Source organism: Apodemus sylvaticus, chromosome 7, assembly GCF_947179515.1.
Source record: "Apodemus sylvaticus chromosome 7, mApoSyl1.1, whole genome shotgun sequence".
NCBI classification, from domain to species: domain Eukaryota; kingdom Metazoa; phylum Chordata; class Mammalia; order Rodentia; family Muridae; genus Apodemus; species Apodemus sylvaticus.
This window is the reverse complement of record NC_067478.1, coordinates 14,078,686-14,100,063: the sequence shown is the minus strand read 5'-3', so window position 1 is coordinate 14,100,063 and position 21,378 is coordinate 14,078,686. Positions and strand designations below refer to the sequence as shown.

The 21,378-nt window shown below is 47.2% G+C and overlaps 1 protein-coding gene across 3 annotated transcripts; it reads left to right on the top strand.

Moving 5' to 3' along the window:
- Positions 1 to 638: 638 nt before the first annotated feature.
- On the top strand, positions 639 to 19,152 carry Cdc25a (cell division cycle 25A). 3 transcript variants are annotated; one of them, XM_052187166.1, is made up of 15 exons: positions 639 to 1,412; positions 2,388 to 2,464; positions 3,477 to 3,519; positions 4,295 to 4,331; positions 4,912 to 5,010; positions 6,719 to 6,838; positions 8,707 to 8,841; positions 9,368 to 9,442; positions 9,581 to 9,748; positions 12,593 to 12,691; positions 14,313 to 14,375; positions 14,470 to 14,568; positions 15,193 to 15,323; positions 17,014 to 17,125; positions 17,348 to 19,152. In XM_052187166.1, exons 1-15 carry the CDS (start codon positions 1,243 to 1,245, stop codon positions 17,486 to 17,488), a joined length of 1,569 nt encoding a protein of 522 aa, XP_052043126.1. In that variant the 5' UTR covers positions 639 to 1,242; the 3' UTR covers positions 17,489 to 19,152. The 3 variants fall into 3 exon arrangements, with proteins under 3 accessions (XP_052043126.1, XP_052043125.1, XP_052043127.1); XM_052187165.1 differs by having other exon boundaries at positions 640 to 1,412; positions 4,909 to 5,010; XM_052187167.1 differs by lacking the exon at positions 17,014 to 17,125 and having other exon boundaries at positions 643 to 1,412; positions 4,909 to 5,010; positions 17,348 to 17,408.
- The last annotated feature ends 2,226 nt before the right edge of the window (positions 19,153 to 21,378 follow it).

Sequence of the window (21,378 nt, the reverse complement as noted above, 5' to 3'; positions counted from 1 at the left end):
TCTCTCCCTCTCCCTCTCCCTCTCCCTCTCTCTCTCCCTCTCCCTCTCCCTCTCTCTTCCCCCCTCCCCCCTGCTTGCTATCTGTGGATCATGATGTACTACTCTCACTCCTGTTTCAGCCCAGGCTATCAAAAATTAATTTAATTTAATCAGAGCCTGAAGCAGTAATGGTGGCACATGCCTTTAATTTCAGCATTCGTGAGGCAGAGGCAAATGGATCTGAATTCGAGGCCAGACTGGTCTACAGAGTAGGTTCCAGGACAGTTAGGGCTACACAGAGAAACCCTGTCTCAGAAAAGAAAGAAAGTACAACAAAATCAGAGTTTGAAGGCCCGGGAAGGAAGAGAGGGGTCCATGGTACTGTACTACACAGTTAGAGGAAGAGCCAAAGCTAGGTCTAGATGGCCTTCCCTAGTCTCTATGTCTCCTAAAAAAAATTAAAGTGCACAGACAGAACTAGGCTCAGTAGCTCAGTCTGGGTGGGTGACCGGCCTAGCATGCGTTGTGGGAACTACATTACCCAGCATGCAACTGAAAAAGAGCAGGGCCTTTCGGTAGGGACTAGCGCCCTCGCAGAGAGTTTCATTGATTTCTCTGCTCCTTTCTCTTTTCAGCCACCTCCTAACTCTTAAGGCTTCGCCCCCATCCAGAGAGGGAGTGACCTCGAGGAGGCCCACGAGATGCTTGCTCCTTTCCGTCTCATTGGTCCAGTTCAGCTGTCATTCGGGAGCGAGGAGAAGTTTGCTTCCTGATTGGTGAATTCCGTTTGGCGCCAACTAGGAAAGGGGCGGGGCGGCGACTATCCTGAGTGTGCAGCAATTAACGCTAAGGCCACTTTGGTGGTGAGGGAAGTGAAGGTTCCTTCTCTGCGAGCCGGGTACCGAGCAAGGAGGGAGAAAAAAGAGAGGAGAGTTAATCGGGCCGGTGGCCTCAAGACTCTTCCTCCGCGGAGTTTGTTTGGATTTAATCTTGAGGTTGCAGGCGCCCGCCCGCCTGCGGGCCTCGCGGGACAGCGAAGAAAGCACCGGTGCTTGTGCCTGGCGCCTGCCGAGTCCCCTACGCTCGCCCGTCCGCGCCGCCGCCCGTGGCGGCCGCGTCTCTGAACCGCGGGGTCGTGTTTGTGTTTGACCCGCGGGCGCTGGCGGCGTGGCACGCGGCTGAAGCCGGTGCCAGCGGGGCGGGGCCCGGCGCAGCGGAGGCGGAGGAAGACGGAGCGGGAGTCCGGGCAGGCCCGGCGGCGCCATGGAACTGGGCCCGGAGCCCCCCCACCGCCGCCGCCTGCTCTTCGCTTGCAGCCCCACTCCTGCGCCGCAGCCCACGGGGAAGGGGCTATCTGGCGCGTCAGCTACTGGCGGACTGTCCCCTGTCACCAACCTGGCGGCCACCATGGACCAGCTGGAAGGGCTGGGCAGGTGAGAGACCGGCCAGCGATGCCCCAGGCCGCTGGGCTCTGGTCGGCCTTCGGGATGATCAAGCAGGAAGCAGAGTCTGTCCACTTGGCTCTGATGCTCCGATCCGGGATGGCCTGGCCAGGGCCCGCCATGTGCACCCTCCCCCCCGGGCGGAATGTTGGGCGGGAGAGGCCGTTCGGATAGTCCAGGGCTATCCTCTGCCCGAGCCAGACCGGAGATCGGGGAAGCCTGCTGGGCATCCTGTCTTGTTCACCCTTTTCAGATTTCTCTTTACTCTGTCTATTCCAGAAAAGTCTTTGGAATCTACCCTTGCGGGGGGCGCGGGGAGGCGGGGAATGGGTCTTCCTAGGCCCTCACTACCACACTTTGCTGAACCACCCGCGCCGGATCTTAGTTTCCTGTAAGCTTTGTTCCTTCCCAACAAAGGGACGTCGCATTTTCTTTTCTTGCATTTGTGCAAAAATCTATGCAGCCATTTGGCCGGCACGTTTCTAATATCTACCCATCCACCTTTTTAAGCTATCGCTTTTTATCTAACTTTTCTATATCTGAAATCTTCGTGGACTTTGTAGTCCTACACCACGACCAGTAACAAAAAACGCTTTCCACTATTTTTAGTGAAGTTGCTTTTCCTTCAGAGTTGGGCAACTCGACTCCTAAACTTGCCTTACAACTTTTCCAAACCCTGAAAAACTGGGACTCCTGGCCTAGTCACCTTTGCCCTTACTCCTAGCGCGGGACCTCAGACTGAGGCTCTCATTTAAGGAAACAACCTACCCAGCCTTTGCCACAGGCAGGTCTTACAGTGTGGCCCAAGGCCAAGCAACTCCTTTCTTTGTTTAAATGCTAACTGGGATATTCTGGGTGACCAAGTGTGAGAGTGGGGTGTCCTTGACCTGGTCTCAAAGATGCCCTTCTCCTGTATATGACGTGTGCTAGAAATTGCTCATGTGGAGGTTTTTCTCTTGGTTTCAGTGACTTTGAGAAATCAATGGAGGTGAAAAATAACAGCAGTCTACAGAGAATGGGCTCCTCGGAATCGACTGATTCAGGTATTGTCTTCATTGCTTTTGTGTCTGAATGTGCTGTGTGTGTAGGTGTGTGTTTAGATTGGAAGGCATCAGGGGCCCTGAAGCTGGACTTATAGGCCATTGTGAGCTGCCCGATGTGGTTGCTGGGAACTGAATTTGTCCCCTCTACAGGAGCACCAAGTGCTATTAACCACTGAGCCCCTTAAGTTTTAAGAATTTAATTAAATCAATGTATTTATTTTGAGACAGGGTCTCACCATGTAGATCATGTTGGCCTCTTGCCTCTTGAGTGCTGTGGTCAAAGGCATGGGCCACCATCCCCTGACCAAGCCAGGTTCAGCCTTCACATTCATCTGGAGTCAGCCATTCAGGAAGCATCTTGCCCAGGAGTTTAATTAGTAACTGTACACATAGAAATCATGGTGTGGAGTGACAAACACCCTTCAGTAGCGTAGAGAGGGAGCTCCTGAGACAGTTTATGGAGAGAAGAAGTACCAAGTCTTTATTCCATTTCTTTTTTTTTTTAATGTGTGCTTTTCTATGTGTGGATCTTGGCTCCCATACCTCTCCTGTGTGCACATGGTGCGTACTTCCTTCGAGGGCCAGGAGAGGGTGTCAGATCCCCTGGAACTGAGTTACAGGCATTATTAGCATGTGGTTGCTGGGAATTGAACTCAGGTCTTCTTCTACAAGAACAGTTGTGCTCTTCGGAACCATCTCTCCAGCACTATTTTTTTAAAGACGCAATTTCACTGTATACATCAGATTGGCCTCTTAGAACTGAACTTAGCTGGTTGTATTTTTCATACCCCTAAATGAGGTGTGTTTGAAAAAATAAAATAACTCCACAAAAAGTTAACGGGGTCAGTACTATCTGAAAAATCAACAAATCTTGGTATCAGTTGGCCTCTTCAATCTTGTCTCTTTTGATGGTATTTGCAAATAGAAGAGGATCTATGGATGTACTTAGAAAATGTTGCTTAACACAAGAATGTGTATTACTTTCTAAGAATTCTGTTTTTATTTCTCAAAGGTTTCTGTCTAGATTCTCCTGGGCCCTTGGACAGTAAAGAAAAGTATGTATTCGTTACTTTAAAATTTTCTACTTAGAAGGGAAGTTTCCCTTAAGTTAGCCCAGTGGTAGAGGCCTGCAGTCTCAGCTACTCAGGAAGTTAAGGCCAAAGAATCGGAAACACAAAGGCCTGTCTCGGCTATTTAGTCAAACCCTGTCTCAAAATAAAAAGTGCAAACTTGGCAATAGAGTGCTGAGTGGTGTGTGAGGCCCTCGACAGGGCGAATCCCTAGAACCCCCCCCAAAAAGAAGAAACCTGTTGGTTACCTTTTGATATGGAGTCTCATTACAAAGCCCTGGCTGTCCTGGAACTGGAGATGTGCCTGCCTCCTGGGTGCTGGGATAAAGGTATGCGCTAGCACTCCTGGGCAAAACTTGTTTCTGAATGACGTTCTTCATGCAGCGGACTAGAGTTCTGCAGTTAGCCGTGCCTAGCGAATTGCTTGGATGCTGGAAAACACTGCCGGGAATGAGTGCTGCTTGAGGCAGAGGCCTGCAGGGCTCCCCTCCTTTAGTTTACTGTAATTTCCCCTGCTCTACTTTTTAATGTTAAAGCCTTAAATGAACGGATGTATATATTTTGTTGTTGTTTGTTTGTTTGTTTGTTTGTTTGTTTGTTTTTAATCTGGGGTGCTCCTGAGACCAGGGAACACTGTTCTTGCATATCCTACTATGAGAACCTGACATGCCTGTCCTTCCCCTACTATGGGTTGAGTGATATCAATCTGCTCATATAAATATCTCTTTATTCTTACATTTACCTTTTGATCTCATTACAGCCTTGAAATTTCCCTGAGGAGAATAAACTCCCTACCAGTAAGTTCCATTGTTGTTTTAAGCTAATACAGTAAATTGCTCTGTCAGACATGACTTCCCTACGTTTCGGAAGTGGACCTTGCTTTTCTGCATTCCTATAAACACATAGGCAGTAAGGCATTACCTAGAGGAACTTCAACAGTGGCTGCCTCTTAAGGACTTTGTACTCAAGCTCAGTTTTATCAAACCAGGAAATGTTCTTCTTATGCAAATGTTACTAGTGGGTTGGTGTGGCCCTGTATTATATCTGCCAGGAGGGCTATAGGCCTTGTATGATTAGGTGTAAGGCCATTCTGAGTTAGAGCAGGTCAGAGCCCTGGGCACATTTGCTGCATTTTATGGTGGTAAGCTATATCTTCCAAACCCCACTGAATTTCTTTAAGAATCAAGGTTTTGGCTGGGTATGGTGGGTCAAACCTGTAATCTTAGCCTTTGGGAGGCTGAGGCAAGAAGATCATCCCAAGTTCAGGGCTAGCCTGGGCTTCAAAGTGAAACCATATCGAAAAAGAAGAAAAAAGGAAAACTGTGTTTCCCATTATGCTTTCCTCTGAACTCAATTTCTCTTTTCACTTGGTAGCAGAAGCTCTTGGGATGTAGCCCAGCACTGAAGAGGAGCCACTCAGATTCCCTAGACCATGACATCTTTCAACTCATCGACCAGGATGAAAATAAAGAAAATGTAAGTACAGCATCAACATGGGAACCCAGGCTGCAAGCGAAACCCAAGCATCAGCAGCTTACCAGTGACGTGGCTAGGCTGCCCTCTGAGGGACTAACGAGATGAGAGAAATCCAGATTTGAATCTTGCTTCTGTGATCTGGAGTTTTGTTAGGCTCCTTTGTGGGTTTCTTATTGTTTTGGTTGTTGGATTTTTTTTTTTTTGTAAGGTAGCAAAATATATTACAGCTATTTCAGAAATTAAGTAAGACTACATATGTAGAGAATTTAGGACAGTACCTGACAAGTAAATATTGCTGGATTTTACTAAGTAGCTTTCCTGAGGAGTAATTAAATCCATGAGTTGTTTTATCTAGAAGAGTCTTTGCTCCAGCCGACAGGTAAGCTCATGAAAATTTTACTGTGTTTGGAAGCTGCGCGCCATTGGGCCCACCTAGCAGCACCTTGTTTGCTGTATCTGCCACATTTCTAAACGCTAGAGTAATTGGCCAAACGCCAAAGCCATGGAGTTTTGTGGAGAATATCTGACATGGTTGCTTTGAAGATGGTGTGGCTTATCCAGAAGTCCATGCGTGCCCGCCTGGCTTTCTCTCTTACATCATACAGGGTGTCGGGTCTGGGACAGCTGGGCAGACTGATCGACTTTACTCTCCTTCACTCTATTTCCATATATTTGTTGTTTCCTATTTCCTGCTAAAACACCAGTTGATAACCCTTACAAAACCTACATCCTGCATGAAAGCAGATTTTATTTGGCAACTTTGGGAGATGTCATGAGGTATTCCGTGCAAATGGATTCCCTCATGGATACCAAAAGTATCCATGTGGCTCTTGACCCAAACTTCTCTTCTCCCACTGTTGCCTTCCTGGAAGCTTTGCTCTCGAGGAGTGATAGCATAGCTTAAAGAACTTTCTGGAGTTGTCCTATCTGGCTTCAAGATCTTAGGCACACCATTTAACCTGTAGATGTAGTTTTCTTGCATGTAAAATAGGAACAGTCAGGTTGTATTTGATTAGATAAGCTTGTATTCAGAGAGTACTTAGTAATAAAGACTGGCATTGGCAGTTACTGGTTTCAGTACGAGTGTGGTTATGTAACTTTTAAAGATAGGCATGCATTTTTCTGCATATGGGTGTTTTACTTGGTGTATGTCTGTGTACCATGTATGTGCCTTATGCCTGCAAAGGCCTGAAGAGGGTGTCAGATCCCCGAGACAAATTACTGATGCTTGTAAGCCAGCCTGTGGGTACTAGGAATCAAACCAGGGTCTTCTAGAAGAATGCACTCTCTGGGTGGTGGTGGCTCACATCTTAATCCCAGCACTTGGGAGACAGGCGGGTGGACAAGGGCAGTATGCTGTACAAACAGCATGGCTCCGGGAGAAACCCTGACACAGAATACAGAACGAATGAACGAATGAATTGAAAGAAACTCTGCTCTTACTGCTAAGCCATCTCTCTAGCCTCAACAAGTTTTCATTAATTTTATTTAGTGAAAGAGAAAGCCTGTGGTTGGGAGTGTGCCACACTGCACATGTGTGGGAGACAGGTCAACTTTCAGAAGTCTGTTCTCACCACCCTGTGGGGCTTGAGGATGCAATTCTGATCTTCAGACTTCCCAGCAACTGTATTTACCTGCCAAGCCGTCTCACCAGCCTACAGCTCATTTCATGGACAGTAGAAAATATTCCAAATATATTATCTTGCAGGAAGCATTTGAATTTAAAAAGCCAGTAAGACCTGCATCTCGTGGCTGCCTGAATGCTCACGTTCATGAGGAGAGTAGAGATCCCTTTACACACAGGCAGAATTCAGCCCCAGCTCGGATGGTATGTGTTTTGACTTTCCTATTGGAAGAGAAATTACAACATGGCGTGTGTGTGTGTGTGTGTGTGTGTGTGTTGTGCGCGCGTGCGTGCGTGCGTGCGTGCGCGAACGCTCATGCTGAGCCTATGGTGCATGGCTATAACCCAAGCATTTGGAAGTTAGAGGGAGGGGGACCAGGAGTTCAAGGTTATGTTCAGCTCTGCTGTGATTTAAGGCCAGCCTGTGCTACCTGAAATCCTGTTTCAAACATGAAAAAGCAAGTTTACTGTTACTGCTTGGTGGCCCATGGCTGAGGCTTATGAATTAGCTGGAGTTACCTCATTTGGCTGATTAGAAAGTTTTGTTAATTAGAGATGTCAATGTATTCATCAAAGGATATGTAAAAGCAGACTAGAATTTAACTATAGATTCCTTAGTACATGATAATAGTTCGAAAATATATCTGAAACTGACTATTTTTGGTAGACACTTGGGAATCAGAATTCTGAGATTTTCTGTAATTGCCTGATCATTAAAAGCACCTATAATTATAGATGCTGAGGGTGCATACTTTAGAAAGCCTGTGCTTACCTTACTGGTTTGGCTTTTGTTTGGATTGGGGATTTTGTTGTTACTCGATTTTCTGAGACAGGATTCCTTAAATCCCTAGGCGAACCTCAAATTTGCTATGTAATCAGAACTAGTCTTGAATTCTTCATGCTCCTGCCTCTAAGATCACAGGTGTTTGCCACTACACCAAATTGGTTTCCGGGGTAGGATGTTGAATCAATGAGGTGTATGATCTGGTACCACATATGCATCAGTTTCCTTTTAAAAAACAAAAGCAAAAGATTATTTGGTTATGTTGGCACATGTAGTCCCAGCTACACCTGGGGCTGAGAGTGGGCGAACACTGGGAGCACTTAGTCTCACGGAAGAAAAAAGGATTGACTACCAGGAGTCTGTGGTGTGGCTAAAATGGGGTTATACTTGTAAGACTTTGTTGCTGTTTAAGAACTTGGCAGCTATCATTTTAGTTTAAATCTTTTTTAATTTTGTGGAGTGGGGTGGCATGTGCACATGTGCATAGCTGCCTGAGGAGGCCAGAGGCTTGGGACCACGCGAAGCTGGGACTGCGGGGCCCCGTGAGCTGTCTGAGGTGGACCCTGGAGATTAAACTCAAAGCTTCTGCAAGAGCAGTATTTGCTCTTACCCACGGAGCCATCTCTCCGATGCCAGCTTTCATTTAATCCTAATGAAGACCTAGGTTACAGGCCAAGCTTGGTAGTGTGTGCCTGTGATCTCAACATTTGGGAAGGGGAAGAAAGAGGTTCACGGGTTTTAGCTCATACTTGACTGCCCTGTCTCCTGAAATGATAAAGGAGTAGAGTTTAGAATGAGTTCCCCTTGTTTCCATTTGTCTTGGAACATTCTCTCGAACGTTCTCTGGTCTGCCATTTTGTGATCTCCATAGACACTTGTATTTTCTTTTTTGGTTTTTTGGTTTTTTGGATTTGGTTTTTTTCGAGACAGGGTTTCTCTGTATAGCCCTGGTTGTCCTGAAACTCACTCTGTAGACCAGGCTAGCCTCGAACTCAGAAATCCACCTGCCTCTGCCTCCCAGAGTGCTGGGATTACAGGCGTGCGCCACCACCACCCGGCTGACACTTGTATTTTCAACAGGTTTAGGTGATCACAGCCTTCACGCAGTACAGCGCATGGCCTTAGTTCTCACCACAGGCAGAGCTCAGGAGCCAGGGAGTCCAGTGCTCCCCTCTGACCTCTGAGGGTGCCAGGTTCACACACCACGTGCACACTATCTCTCTTTTCTTTAAGCAGTCCGCCTAAGCAATCAAAGTAGTCTAGAGTTCTTGCTAATTTTGTCTTTCAGCTATCTTCAAATGAAAGTGATATTAGTGAATCAGGAAATTTCAGTCCTCTTTTTACACCCCAGTCACCTGTGAAAGCTACTTTGTCTGATGAGGATGATGGCTTTATAGACCTTCTGGATGGAGAGAATCTAAAGGTACCATCTGTGGGTGGGTGTGCCTAGTCATTCTAAACACCCTGCAGAAGGATGATTTTTGTGAGAGTTTGTTGACTCTTCTGCCTGCTTGACTAAATCCAGCAGGGTGGGAGGTGAGATAATACTGGTAAGATCTTTCCTCTTACCCTGAGGGACACTAACCAGTCTTAAGAATAGGGAGGGAGGAAAGTATTGAGATACTTCTGGAACAAAGATATAGCATGTGCTTGGGGCTGTGTACAAGTTCTTAGGCTCAATCAATTCCTTGTACCAAAAAGACACTAGACTGCCCCGTGTTACATGCTAGTAATTTCACATTGAGGATGCTGAACAGAAGGATTGCCATAAGCTGCAAGGTCAAGGCCAGCCCCTGCTACACAGTAAGACTCCTGTCTCCAAAACAAAACACAAAACTCATCTAGACTTGTCTAGTATTTCTTAGGGAAGTTACCTGCAAAGCATTTGGTTGCTGGGTTTCCTAGCCCATCTGCTGGATCTACTTAAAAGCAGTTTTCTCTTCCTCTAGAATGACGAGGAGACCCCCTCGTGCATGGCAAGCCTCTGGACAGCTCCTCTCGTCATGAGAAGACCTACAAACCTCGTAAGTGTGTGGAGTTCTGAGGAGCTGAGCCACTAAAACAAAGTCGTCTTCAACTATGTTGACTAGAACAACAGAGGGCTTAGGGCCATTCAAGTGGTTAGATTTTAATCCAAGGTTGGATCTGTCTTCCTCTCCAAGGGGGATCGATGCGGGCTGTTTGATTCCCCGTCCCCGTGCAGCTCCAGCAGCAGCACTCGGGCAGTGCTGAAGAGAGCAGACCGATCTCACGAGGAGTCTCCTCGAGGTACAAAGAGGAGGAAGAGCGAGGCCAGCCCCGTGAAAGCGGGTGCTCTGGCGCCAACCCAGGTGAGTTAAGTTCTCAGAATGGCCTTTTGGCTCTAAACATTGCTACTTGTTCGTCCTGTCCTTGCCAAGCCTTACTACTCTTTGGTTTTGTTTTGTTTTGTTTTATTTCTGAACAGGGTTTCTCTGTGTAACTTTGGCTATTCTGGCACTCACTCTGTAGACCAGGCTGGCCTTGAACTCAGAAATCCACCTGCCTCTGCTTCCCGAATGCTGGGATTAAAGGAGTGCCCCACCACTTCCCAGCAAGCCTTGCTACTTTTATTTATTTGCTTCTGTTTGTTGTTTACTTAGGAGCTTGTGTCATTTGTTATTAGGTTTTTATTTTGCTTTGGCTTTAGAGGCAGGGTCTTGTTTCAGGCTGGCCTGGAACTCGTGGTCTTCCTGTGTCTGCACTGGTGCTTGGACTGCAGGTGTGCACCACCATCCTGCATTCTTTGAATATCTGTTCTTAGATAAAAAGAACTTAAATTACTTGTCATGTTTAGAGGTTCCCACTGGTCTGTAGAGTGCAGAACTGTTTTTATCCCCTAGATAGGGGGATAGGGTCGAATTGCTGTGCTATGGACCAGGTGTATGGTTCAGTCTTACAGAGCCTGCCAAATAGTTTTCCAGAGTGGTGTATTCAATAGCAGTGTATGAGCTACATCCATTCTGTTTCTGAGTAGTATTTGGTAATATGCTGTTCGTTTTAGGTGCTTGTGTTAGTTTCTTTTGCTGTGATAGAACACCATACCTAAGGGAAGTTACAGAAAGGGGTCTGTTGTGCTTAAGGTTATTACCATCACTGAGGGGCAGCATGGGAGCAGAAAAGGCAGAGTGAACTGGGGATGGCGTTAGGATTTTTGAAACCTCAGCCCCAAGGCTGGACGTCGTAGAGCAGAGGAAAGTAGATAGATTTCTGAGTTTGAAGCCAGCCTGGTCTACAGCAAAAGTTCCAGGGCAGCGGGAACTACACAGAGAAACTGTCTCAAAACACAAAGAAGGGAAAAGAAAAGAAGCCCAGTGGCAACTTCCTCCTAAGTCCCCCCAAGCAGTGCCATCAACTGGGACCACATATTAATGCTCCTGCTGTGGGTACGTCCATTCAAACCACCATGGTACTCTAGTGATCATATGGTATCTGGATCTGGGGGAGTTGGTTCTTCTGTTACTGTGTGTATGATTGTTTTGTCTGCATATATGTTGTGTGCGTACAACGTGCATGCCTGATGCCCACAGAGGTCAGAAGGCATTGGATTCCCCTAGAACTGCAACTACTAACAATGTAATCCACCATGTTGTGCTGGAGACAACAAAGTGTTCCTAGCTGGTGAGCCATCTCTCCAGCCCCCATTCTGTGGGGTTTTATTGCTTGTTTCTTAGGGTGTGGGGTTTGTATTGTGGGGGACGAGTTTGCTTGTTGCTGAGGATTGAACCCAGGGCGTTGTGCATATTACTCAAGTGCTTGCTCACCGAGCTCCAGAGCGAGTCTTCCTTACTTTCCTGTGCCATTGACTTATTCAATGTGGCACCACTGTGCATGCAAGGAGCTCAGGTCTCTTTGCAGAGTGCTGGCATGTCCTCTGCCTCTACTTCCCTTGTGCTGGAATCACAAAACATACCCAGGTTTTTGTTTTGGTTTGAAATTTTGTTTTGTGTGTGTCTGTGTGTCTGTCTGTGCCATGGTGTCAAAAACCTATCTATAAGATAGAACTGCTCCAGCTTCTTGATATTGCTAAACAAAGGACAGATCTGTCTACCTCTGCCTCTCTAGTGCTGGGATTTAAAGGTGTGTACCACCACCACCTGGCAGTTCTTTTTAATTTCCTATTTAAGGAAAGGGGGACAAACAACCATCAGAGTGCTGTCTAGTTACTCTAACCTGACAGGCTGGGCTTGGGAACGAATCCAATTAATGTGCCCTCCTTTTAAATGCTACTGTGGTGTAAGTCCTGTGTGTGCTGTGGCATGTGTGGAGGCCAGAGGACACCCTTCCAGCCTTGCTTCTCTCTCCACCACGGGATCCCAGGGTTGTCATACAAGTACTTTTACCCTCTGAGCACCACACCGGCCTCATCGTGGTTTTTTTGAAAGGTTTGAAAGATTTACTGCTGTCCTTGGAAGAGAAAAAGAAATAGTTCAAAGTTCTAATCTTACTCCTGTCAACTCTAGATTACAGTTCCCAGGCATGCTCACACAGTGGTTCCTTGTGTAGCTGTTGAGCAGAATCACAGAAGGCTGCGTAGTTAGAAGCAATCCACATGATCTTTACAACTTCAGTTTTGTTTTCTTACAAAAAACTTGCTTATCAGAAGTTCAGAAACTCTGATGAGATAAAGTAATTAGGTGTTATTTTGTGAGACACAGGACAATCAATGATCTTCTATTACAGTGAGTGACAGGTTCAGGTTTTGGTTTGTTCTTTTGTTTTTTATTTTTAAGGCATATTCTTGCCATGTAGCCCTGACTAGGCTCAACACTGTGGCAGTCCTCCTGCCTCTGGGATTACAGCATGCTTCTCTTGATAATCAGCTCCACAGTTGTGAACAATAAAAAAGGAAAGGTGCTGGTGTGTTGGCATGCTGGTAATCCCTGCAGATTCTGAATCTGAGGCGAGCCTGGGCTACATTACCAAGTTCCAGGCCAGCCAGAGATAGAAAGATAGGGGGTTTCTGAGGAATTCAGCTAATTAGGAAACAGTGTGGAGCTGTCTCATTTCCTCTGATTCCATCACAGTTCAGAATCTTTTACTTATACTATAGGCATTCATATTTCAGTTTCCCCTTCTTGGCATGGTAAAGGTAAATGGTTTTAGGGGTTTTAGTTAAAACCCTGGTCTCATTCTCTACCTTGGGTTTCTTACAGCTTCTACACCAGTCTCTGTCCCTGACATCTTCCCTCAAAGGAACCATTGAGAACATTTTGGACAGTGACCCAAGAGACCTTATAGGGGATTTCTCCAAGGTAACTGCAAGCAGAGTAACTCTAGTTGGGTTGTGCTGGTAAGGGGTGCTAGAACCCCACTTAGCCTTTCCCCTTCCTCAAGTGGGGGTGCCTCCAAGGTAACAGTTTTAAAAGTTAACGATAAGGACCAAGTTGAACTTCTCGGGATGAGAAGGTCATCGTGTTGATCATGAGACTTGCTGGCTCGGTGGTTTCCTGTGTGGTCACCTACCTTCCCTCTGACCTGTGTGCAAGGCTGCCTGGGAAAGCAAGAGCCTGAGCTGTACGTCAGTCAGGTGGGCTCTGAAAGAGCAGGCGGCTGGCCGTGATGCCCCTACCTTTAATCTTAGCACTCGTAAGGCAGAGGCAGACAGACCGAAGCCAGCCTGGTCTGCATAGTAACTTCAAGGGCAGTGGGGCTATATAGAGAGACCCTGTCTAAAAAGAGAGAACAGGGAGTTTGAGGGGGAGAAACAAGCAAAGCCCTTGGTTTGTGTCGTGGTTAGTGGTGGTTAGTGGTGGGTAAGCTCTTAATTCATCTTGTTCCTCTAAGTAGCAATGAGATGTTCGTCTTTGTTAAGCCTGAGCCAAGATGGTTTCCCATTCTCACTACTTAAAACCATACTAGGTAGCCAGGTGCTCATTTGAGCAAGTTGTCTAACTTTCCAAGGCATGGTCTCACTATTTTACCCAAACTGACCTAGTTCTCCTGTCTCAGCCTCAACATATAGTACCACGCCAATTCTTTGTGTTTTTATGTTACGGAACCTCATGGTCTAAGTTGGCCACAGATTCACACTCAGGCTGGGGATGATCTTGAACTCGTGTTCTCCTCCCAAAGACTATTAATACAGACTCCAGTCACACCTGCTCTCCTCACTGCATGGGTATTTGTTGTTCGAGACAGGGTTCCTCTGTGTCCTAGAGCTCATGTTGTAGCCCCCTACTGGCTTTGAACTCAGAAATCACCTGCCTCCTCCCAGCCCCTACTGCTGGGACTAAACTCATGTGCCACTAGGGCCTGACCCTCACTGCATTTAAGTGATTTCTCACACTAAGATGAGTTCCTGATAAAAACAGGAGAAAACAATGCCAGGGGGTGGTGTTGCTGCTGCACACTTTTAATCTCAGCACTCCAAAGGCAGGCAGGTCTCCAAGTCTGAGGCCAGCCTACTCTACAGAGTGAGTTCCAGGACAGCCAGGGCTATACAGAGAAACCCTGTCTTGAAAAACAAAGCAAAACAATAACAACAAAAATGCCAGTGGAAAAGGGAAATCACCTGTGATTTCTGTGTTCCAGTCCTGACTCAGGATCACTAGTTCCAAGCCAGCCTGGCCTACACATGTGATAAGACTGCCTCAGAGGGTGGGCAGAGTGACGACTTTAATCCCAGAAGTAGGCACATCTCTGGGTTTGGAGCTAAAGCGTTCTGCATAACAAAAACGTGTCTCCTTAAACAACAATAATTAAATATCTAGATGTCAGTTAAGTGCATGGAAAGGTAATTAGCATATGCTGTTGACTTAGGTTTGCTTTTGGGTTTGTTTTTTGAGCTGCTTCCTCCCAGCCAGGCAGCAGGATAAACTTTAATATTTGCAAGCGTTCACATTCCCCTAAATGTCTTCGTTTCCTTTTCTAAAGGGTTATCTCTTTCATACAGTCTCCGGGAAGCATCAGGATTTGAAATATATTTCTCCAGAAATTGTAAGTCAGGCTTATGGAACCCTTTGCACTTTGGGAAGTTGGAATCTTGTTATCTGACAGCCAACAAATGACGTCCTCCCCTTTCTCTTCATAGATGGCATCTGTTCTGAATGGCAAGTTTGCCAATCTCATTAAAGAGTTTGTTATCATTGACTGCCGATACCCATATGAATATGAAGGAGGACACATCAAGGTTTGGGTTTTTGAGACTTAATTATCTTGGGAGTCTTAGAAGGTGGGATAGTGACATCTCTCAGCTGTCGGTGAGAATTTATAACAAGGGAGTACACACAAACTGAATGAATATTCCCACCGGTTCAATTTCCCTCCCTCATACTGTCTTGCTTTGGGGCATTTCTAGGTGGATCTCTGATGTCTAAGCTATTCGGTGGGGCCACAAAGTGTTCCAAAGCATTTGAGATACTTAAATATGAAGGTTTGAGCACCCCAGAGTTCCTGACTAGAAGAAGCCAGTTTGGCAACGTGCCCTGATATCTGTACCAAGGCTCTGCTGTTCAGTCAGGCTGCCTACCTTGTGAAGGGACATGTTGGAACACAGGTTTCCAGAAGGAGCTGACCACACTGCTTTAGTATCACCATACAAAGCAGTATTTAAATGTGAATGGGATTAGCGTCTGACTTTATGAAGTGACATTGAGATTCTCATGTGTTTTACTGAATGGCCAAAGGCTGTAGACCTACAGAGAAAGCCTCACTGAGCCAGCAGAGGCAGGTGGTCTGCTGCACTGCCGTGCCAGAAGACCTCCAGAATCGTAGGTGTGGTTTAGCAGGCGCTCAGTACCTGCTGTCTTCACAGGGTGCGGTGAACTTGCACATGGAAGAAGAGGTTGAGGACTTCTTACTCAAGAAACCTATCGTGCCTACTGATGGCAAGCGTGTCATTGTCGTGTTCCACTGCGAGTTCTCTTCTGAAAGGGGCCCTCGAATGTGAGTACGGCAAAGAGTGAGGCTTTGGGGCAGAGGCTTCACGACAGTGCAGAGCAGTAGCAGTAGTGAGTGCTTTATTCCCTGGGGGCATATGTCATAATTCTAGCATGCCAGGCATCCTATTGCACATATCTCAAGTTGTTCCATGCTCCTCAGTCTACACATAACGTGTGTGTGTGTGTGTGTGTGTGTGTGTGTGTGTGTGTGTGTGTGTGTGGCTTTTGTGGACACTATAATTTCCTTTGTAACATAGTTTCCCTTGTTGTACCTCCTGTCCACTGATTTGTCTTTCAAACAGCCTTTTTTTTTTTTTTCTCCCTTCAAATGTGTAACCCTGGCTATCCTGTAACTCACTGTTAAACAGGCTGGTGGGCCTCGAACTCATAGAGATCCACCTGCCTCCTCAGTATTCAAGCACCTGGCCAAATAGACTTTTTTTTTTTTTGGTTTTTTTTTTTTTTTCCGAGACAGGGTTTCTCTGTATAGCCCTGGCTGTCCTGGTGCTCACTCTGTAGACCAGGCTGGCCTCGGACTCAGAAATCCACCTGCCTCTGCTTCCCAAGTGCTAGGATTAAAGGTGTGTGCCACCACCGCCCAGCCCAAACATATTCTTGAATGTAGTTTATGAACTTAACCTTTACATTTTGATTGCAAATGATTTTCAGGTTTCTCCAGTTCCGTCTTGGGGTGATACCAGTCTTTGTAATATCACCATGGGTTCAGCCTCTTTCCAAATGACTCACTGTTGGTTCTTCATATTAATTTTTACTTTGGTTCTCCCAGTTTCCCCCACTGCATTGAGTTCTACTTAGTCTCATAACATTGTTTAAATACCAAGAAGTTGTTCCTTAAGCAAAAGACAGAAAAGTCTGAAGCTCTTACTCTGCAAATGTTGATATGGTGGCGATACTCTGAAGCAGCATCAGACATGGCAGCGCATGTCTTGTTCCAGCCCTGGGGAAACTAAGGCCAAGGGGATCAGGATATAAGGCCAGCCTGAGCTGCGTGAGACCCGTAACAAAAACTGCAGACTAACTAACGTCAGGCTAAGAGTGCGGCTCACGTCAGATGAGAGCACTTCTCTAGAATTTGTGAGGTCCTGGGTTCAAGGGCAGTTATGATGGACATGCCTTTAATGCCAGCACTCAGATCCAAGGTCATTCTGGACTACACAGTAATGTAGTGAGATCCTGTCACCAAAAAACAAAAAAACACCTTTAACACAGGAAAGGTATCCTTTGAGCAGGCCCTGAATATTCACACATGAATGGAGAAAGTGGGGACATGGATCCACTCTCAGATTTCAAAATGAGGTCAAAGGTGGAAGCTCCCGGGCAGAGGACAAGCAGACTAGGATGGGGTGAATGACACGTGAGGCAGCAGCACACAGTGAAGACTACGGCTTGCACACTGCATGGGCAGAGATGACAGCCCAGGGTTCTAGTCGGTGCTGGGGACGTAGAAGGCCTAGCCTGTTTAAAGGCACAAGAAGGAGGAATTCTGCTGAGGTGAAGAGCTGAATGGGGGACCGTAGGACAGAATGGAGAGCAAGCTGGCTCACAGTGATTGCTGCAGGTGGTGTCAGCAGGAGGTGGGGGGGGGAGTGCCTGGAGCCACCTGTGATGTCTCCTGTCCTAGACCACCACCTAGAAAGGAGGTGGCCTGACTGCCCTTCACTTCTTATCACTAGGTGCCGCTATGTGAGAGAAAGAGATAGGCTTGGCAATGAATACCCCAAGCTCCACTACCCTGAGTTGTATGTCCTGAAGGGGGGATACAAGGAGTTCTTCCTGAAGTGCCAGGTGAGGCGTCTGAGCATGTCTCCATATCCCCGTGCTGGGCCGCTGGGCTGGTTGTGGCAGCTGCTTGCGGGGCTCTGGGGACACGCTATGCATCTGCTCAGCACCAGGCTCCCATGGAATTCCCTGGCTCTTGCCGATTGCCTTCCCAGCCTCGCAGCTCTAGGCAGAGGGGGTCAGGTGATGTGAGGCAGGCATGTCTTGACTGTCCTCTCATTCCTTTAGTCTCACTGTGAGCCCCCCAGCTACCGACCAATGCACCATGAAGACTTTAAAGAAGACCTGAAGAAGTTCCGCACCAAGAGCCGGACCTGGGCAGGGGAAAAGAGCAAGCGAGAGATGTACAGTCGCCTGAAGAAGCTCTGAAGGCCAGTGGCGCAGCCTGAGCCTCCCTCTGCCCCGTCCCTTTCCCTTTGCTGCAGAGCAGTAAGCAAGGGGACCAGCTGTGCGGTTCCTGGAGAAGGCCCTGGGCCTTCCATTCCTCGAGCCCGTCTCCTACACTCCAGGCTGGAGCCCATGGCATCCCGCCGCCGGTCCACTTCTGTTCTTCCCTGTCAGGACTGTCTGCCAAAGCTGACAAGCACAGCACAGACTGGAGTCTATAGTCATGCGCGCTGCCTTAGGCTGCTCTGACTGAGCATCTCGTGAAGAACTCTTATTGGGCAGACCCTGGCTTGTCATGAGGAGAGAGAAGCCACCCAAATGCTGCTGGCCAAATACCAAAGATGGGCTGCAGGGAGAGGGCCTCGCGGACAACTCCTAACTTTAACTTATTCAGCTTCATCAATTATTTTATTAGTGTTTTAATTCAAGACTTTACTGCTTCATTAAGTCAAAATACTGCCATTCTAGGTAGAGTTTTATCATCCTAGGAACTACCTCTAATTTTAATTTAAAAAAAAAAATATGGGGCAGGGATAAGAAAAAAGGCAAACCTGTTGAGTGCTGCCAGCGCAAGGAGCTCGGTCACCCCTAGGAGGCGCTGCAGACTAGTGTTGCTGCTACTCAAAGTCAAGGCCTGAGATGCTGGTAAGAGCCTGTGCCAGGTCCAGGCTTGGCTACAGGACAGAAGCTAACCTTCCCAGACCTACTTTGGCCCTTCGTGATGGTCCTCCGACAAAGTCTTGTCTTCACTCCTCACCCCGGTCCCCATGACATTGGCTGGTGAGGGAGTGGCAGGAAGGCACTCAGGCAGCTTCCGTTGGGCCGCCCCCAGGCCAGCACTGGATGCTGTGGTGTACCCCAAGGTGGGAGTGGGGAGGCATGAAAGAGTGGGGTCCACAGAGAGAGAGGAGCATGCCCACTGAATGTCCTTTAAAAAAAAAAAAGTCAATTTATGAGTCGGAGTATCCAATCAGTGTTGGGTGGGCACCCAAGGGTGAGCAGGTGGTGGGAAGCCCAGGCCATTACGTGGGAGAAGTGTGGATCCTGCCTACAGACAACTGTAGAATTTCTCAGGAGGGCATAGTGAATTTTGAAGTCAAATGTTGTGGGTTTATCATGTTTTAATTTGAGGGACAGAGAGTGGTGAGTCACATCGGTTCCCCTAATCTAACCCCGTGGAAATGAGGCTCAGGAACGCCTCCCAGCCCCTCGAGGGGCCGTCTGCTTTGATTCTGCACAGCCTGGTCTGGTGCCTGCCTGTCCTCGGGCACCAGCCTCCTTGCCATCTTTGCTCCATTGGGGTCTAGCCAGGTATTTCTTAAGAAGAGTCTCCCCTCTTACCTCTGCTTTCTATTCTGGGGGTGGGGAGGTAATCAGTGATATTCAAGATGGCTAGTTGCTTTGTTATGGGTTTGAGTTGCATTTGGCTATTAAACAAATCTTGTCTGAAAATATGTGGAGAGCAAGGGAACGAGCAGCCCCTTCCCCAGTGGGTTGAACTATGTCCCAGTTGGTCCCTGGTCTGGTCTGTAGAGATTCTGTTAGTTGAATGCCTTCGAGGAGAATGGCTTTCAGATTGTACCAGCTTAGTTAGCATTGTTAACCAACTGTTGCAGGCTCTGCAAATAAAAGTGATCTTGAACCCATGTTCTCTGCCTAATTCCTAATATACTCAACTGGGAGTCTCATTTGCCTTTAGGGTCCCAGAGTCACATGACTAAACTAAGCCATCCATATTTTAAAAAAAGGTTCAATCTGCCTTGAGGAGTAGCTGAAACAGCCCCCAAAACAGGTGCTCTGTGATTGGCAGGATGAAATGGCCTTCCTTAGGTGGAGCAGAGCACACCTTTCATCATTTATAGATGCGTGGGCTCTGAGCTCTAGGCCAGCCAGAGTCACATGACGAGACCTATTACGATGATTTTCTGAGTGCTCGTGTGGTCTTACAGCCTAGGCCTTGAGGAGGTAAAGCCTGAGGACTAGAGTTCAAGGCCAGCCCCACATGATAGAGAAACAAGTCTCAAGAGTGTTCCATCCTCGGGCTTCCACATAAGAGTCTGGCATGTGTGTTCATGCTAAGTAAGGGTTTTTTAAATGTAAATTCCTTCAACTTTAGCACTTAGGGGCCAAGGTAAGATATCAAGTTCAAGACCAACCTTACCACCTTAGTATGCTAGGCTTGATCGCAAAAAATTTTTAAAGGCCTGAGGTGTACCTCAGTGGTAGTATATTGTCTGATATCTCCAGTTGCATATGCCAGTCCCTGAACAGTAGCAGGCTTTGGGGAAACAGAAGAGAAACTGTAAGAGTGGTCTTTATTCTGACTACTTTGTTTGATATTTCAAAGGAAATATTGGAAAGTCAGGGCTCTTTGCCAGGGTGGATGTGAGCAGTGGACTAGTCAGGTAACCTAGATGGCTGGGGTAAATCTGAGGACTGCTGTAGGGAAATAGCCCGGCTCTAAACAATACCTCATCCCGGGAGATGTAGAGTATTAAGAGACTAGCTGGACAAGGTCAACCACTGAGGCAGAAACTGACAGCAGATGGGTGACCTGGGATCCTTCTCAGCTCTGTGTGAGAAAACCTTAGGACCTTGGGCAAGCAGAGACTCCTAAAGGTGCAGAGCCCTTGGCTGACCTAGGGCTCCCAGAACACCACAAACAGTCCCTCTGGTGACCCTAGAAAGCCTTCCCAGCTGTCCAATCAGCCTCTGCTCACAGGTCTTCCCCTTTGTCTTCTCAGATTGCAGTAAGCACTTCAGGCTATGGCTGCCATAGCTACACAGTGGCCACCAGATGGTGATGGTGTTCCTAGGTTAGTTCCTTCACAGCTGTCTTGCAGCTCCTCCCACAAAGGCAGCTGAAATGGAAGCCCGGACCTTCCCTGTAGAGTTTACTTGGTTGTTATTCCCCAGCCCCTTATGGTGTATTCGAATGACAGAGGTGGGGTCCACTTCAGTCTTCTCTTGTTTAATCACTTATTTCTAGTGTATGTGCACCACTGTTGAGTATATGCATGTCTGTGTGAAGGTCGTGTGTGTGTCAGGTTCCCTGGAGCTGGAGTCAGACAGTTGTGAGCTGCCATGCAGGCCTTAGGAACGAATCTAGGTCCTCTGGAAGAGGAGCCAGTGTGGTCCTAACCACTGGGCCCTCCAGGCCCACTTCAGCCTTTTAGATGTCTAACTCCACAAACTACCTGGGAGGCTGAGACAGAATTTGGAATTTGAGGCAAGAATTTGAGATATATAGATGCTGCTTTCTTTCTTTCTTTCTTTCTTTTCTTTTCTTTTTTTTTTGGGGGGGGGGGGGATTTGTTTTTTTCGAGACAGGGTTTCTCTGTATAGCCCTGGCTGTCCTGGAACTCACTCTGTAGACCAGGCTGGCCTCGAATTCAGAAATCTGCCTGCCTCTGCCTCCATTGCTTTCTTTCTTTAAAGCTTTTTCTTTTTACTTTTCTTTTTGTTAGAATAAATTCTTAAAAAGAGGATCACTAGTCCAGATAAGTTGGAGACACCCACACTGAACAACTTACTCATTTGGTTTGTTTCCCAGGCCTTTTGCGCAGCCACTGTGTGTCGTCTGGTTTCATGTTGATGCTGACTGCCCAGGGTTATGAATGGGAACACCCATGCTCCATTAGTTCCTGAGTTCCTCTTGTTACTCATTAACAAACGATGGAAGTGGGAGTAGGCCTCTGCTCTCCGGGTCCAAGTCCTAGGCTCTTTCCCAACTCCCTTGCTTTCAAGTCGCCTTCCGAAGAACTCTGCTCAGTGAGCTTGCTGCTTGTCTGACCAGTACAGTACGAAAAGGGAACTTGTAGGGAATCACTAATGGATGGCATTGGGGCTAGTCACTGGGACAGAGCCCAGAG

Coding starts and splice junctions, on each gene's coding strand:
- Cdc25a (XM_052187165.1), top strand. CDS start 1,243: ATGGAACTGGGCCCGGAGCCCCCCCACCGCCGCCGCCTGCTCTTCGCT. Junction 6,839..8,706: donor ATTCAGCCCCAGCTCGGATG/GTATGTGTTTTG, acceptor TTTGTCTTTCAG/CTATCTTCAAATGAAAGTGA. Junction 14,569..15,192: donor ATGAAGGAGGACACATCAAG/GTTTGGGTTTTT, acceptor CTGTCTTCACAG/GGTGCGGTGAACTTGCACAT.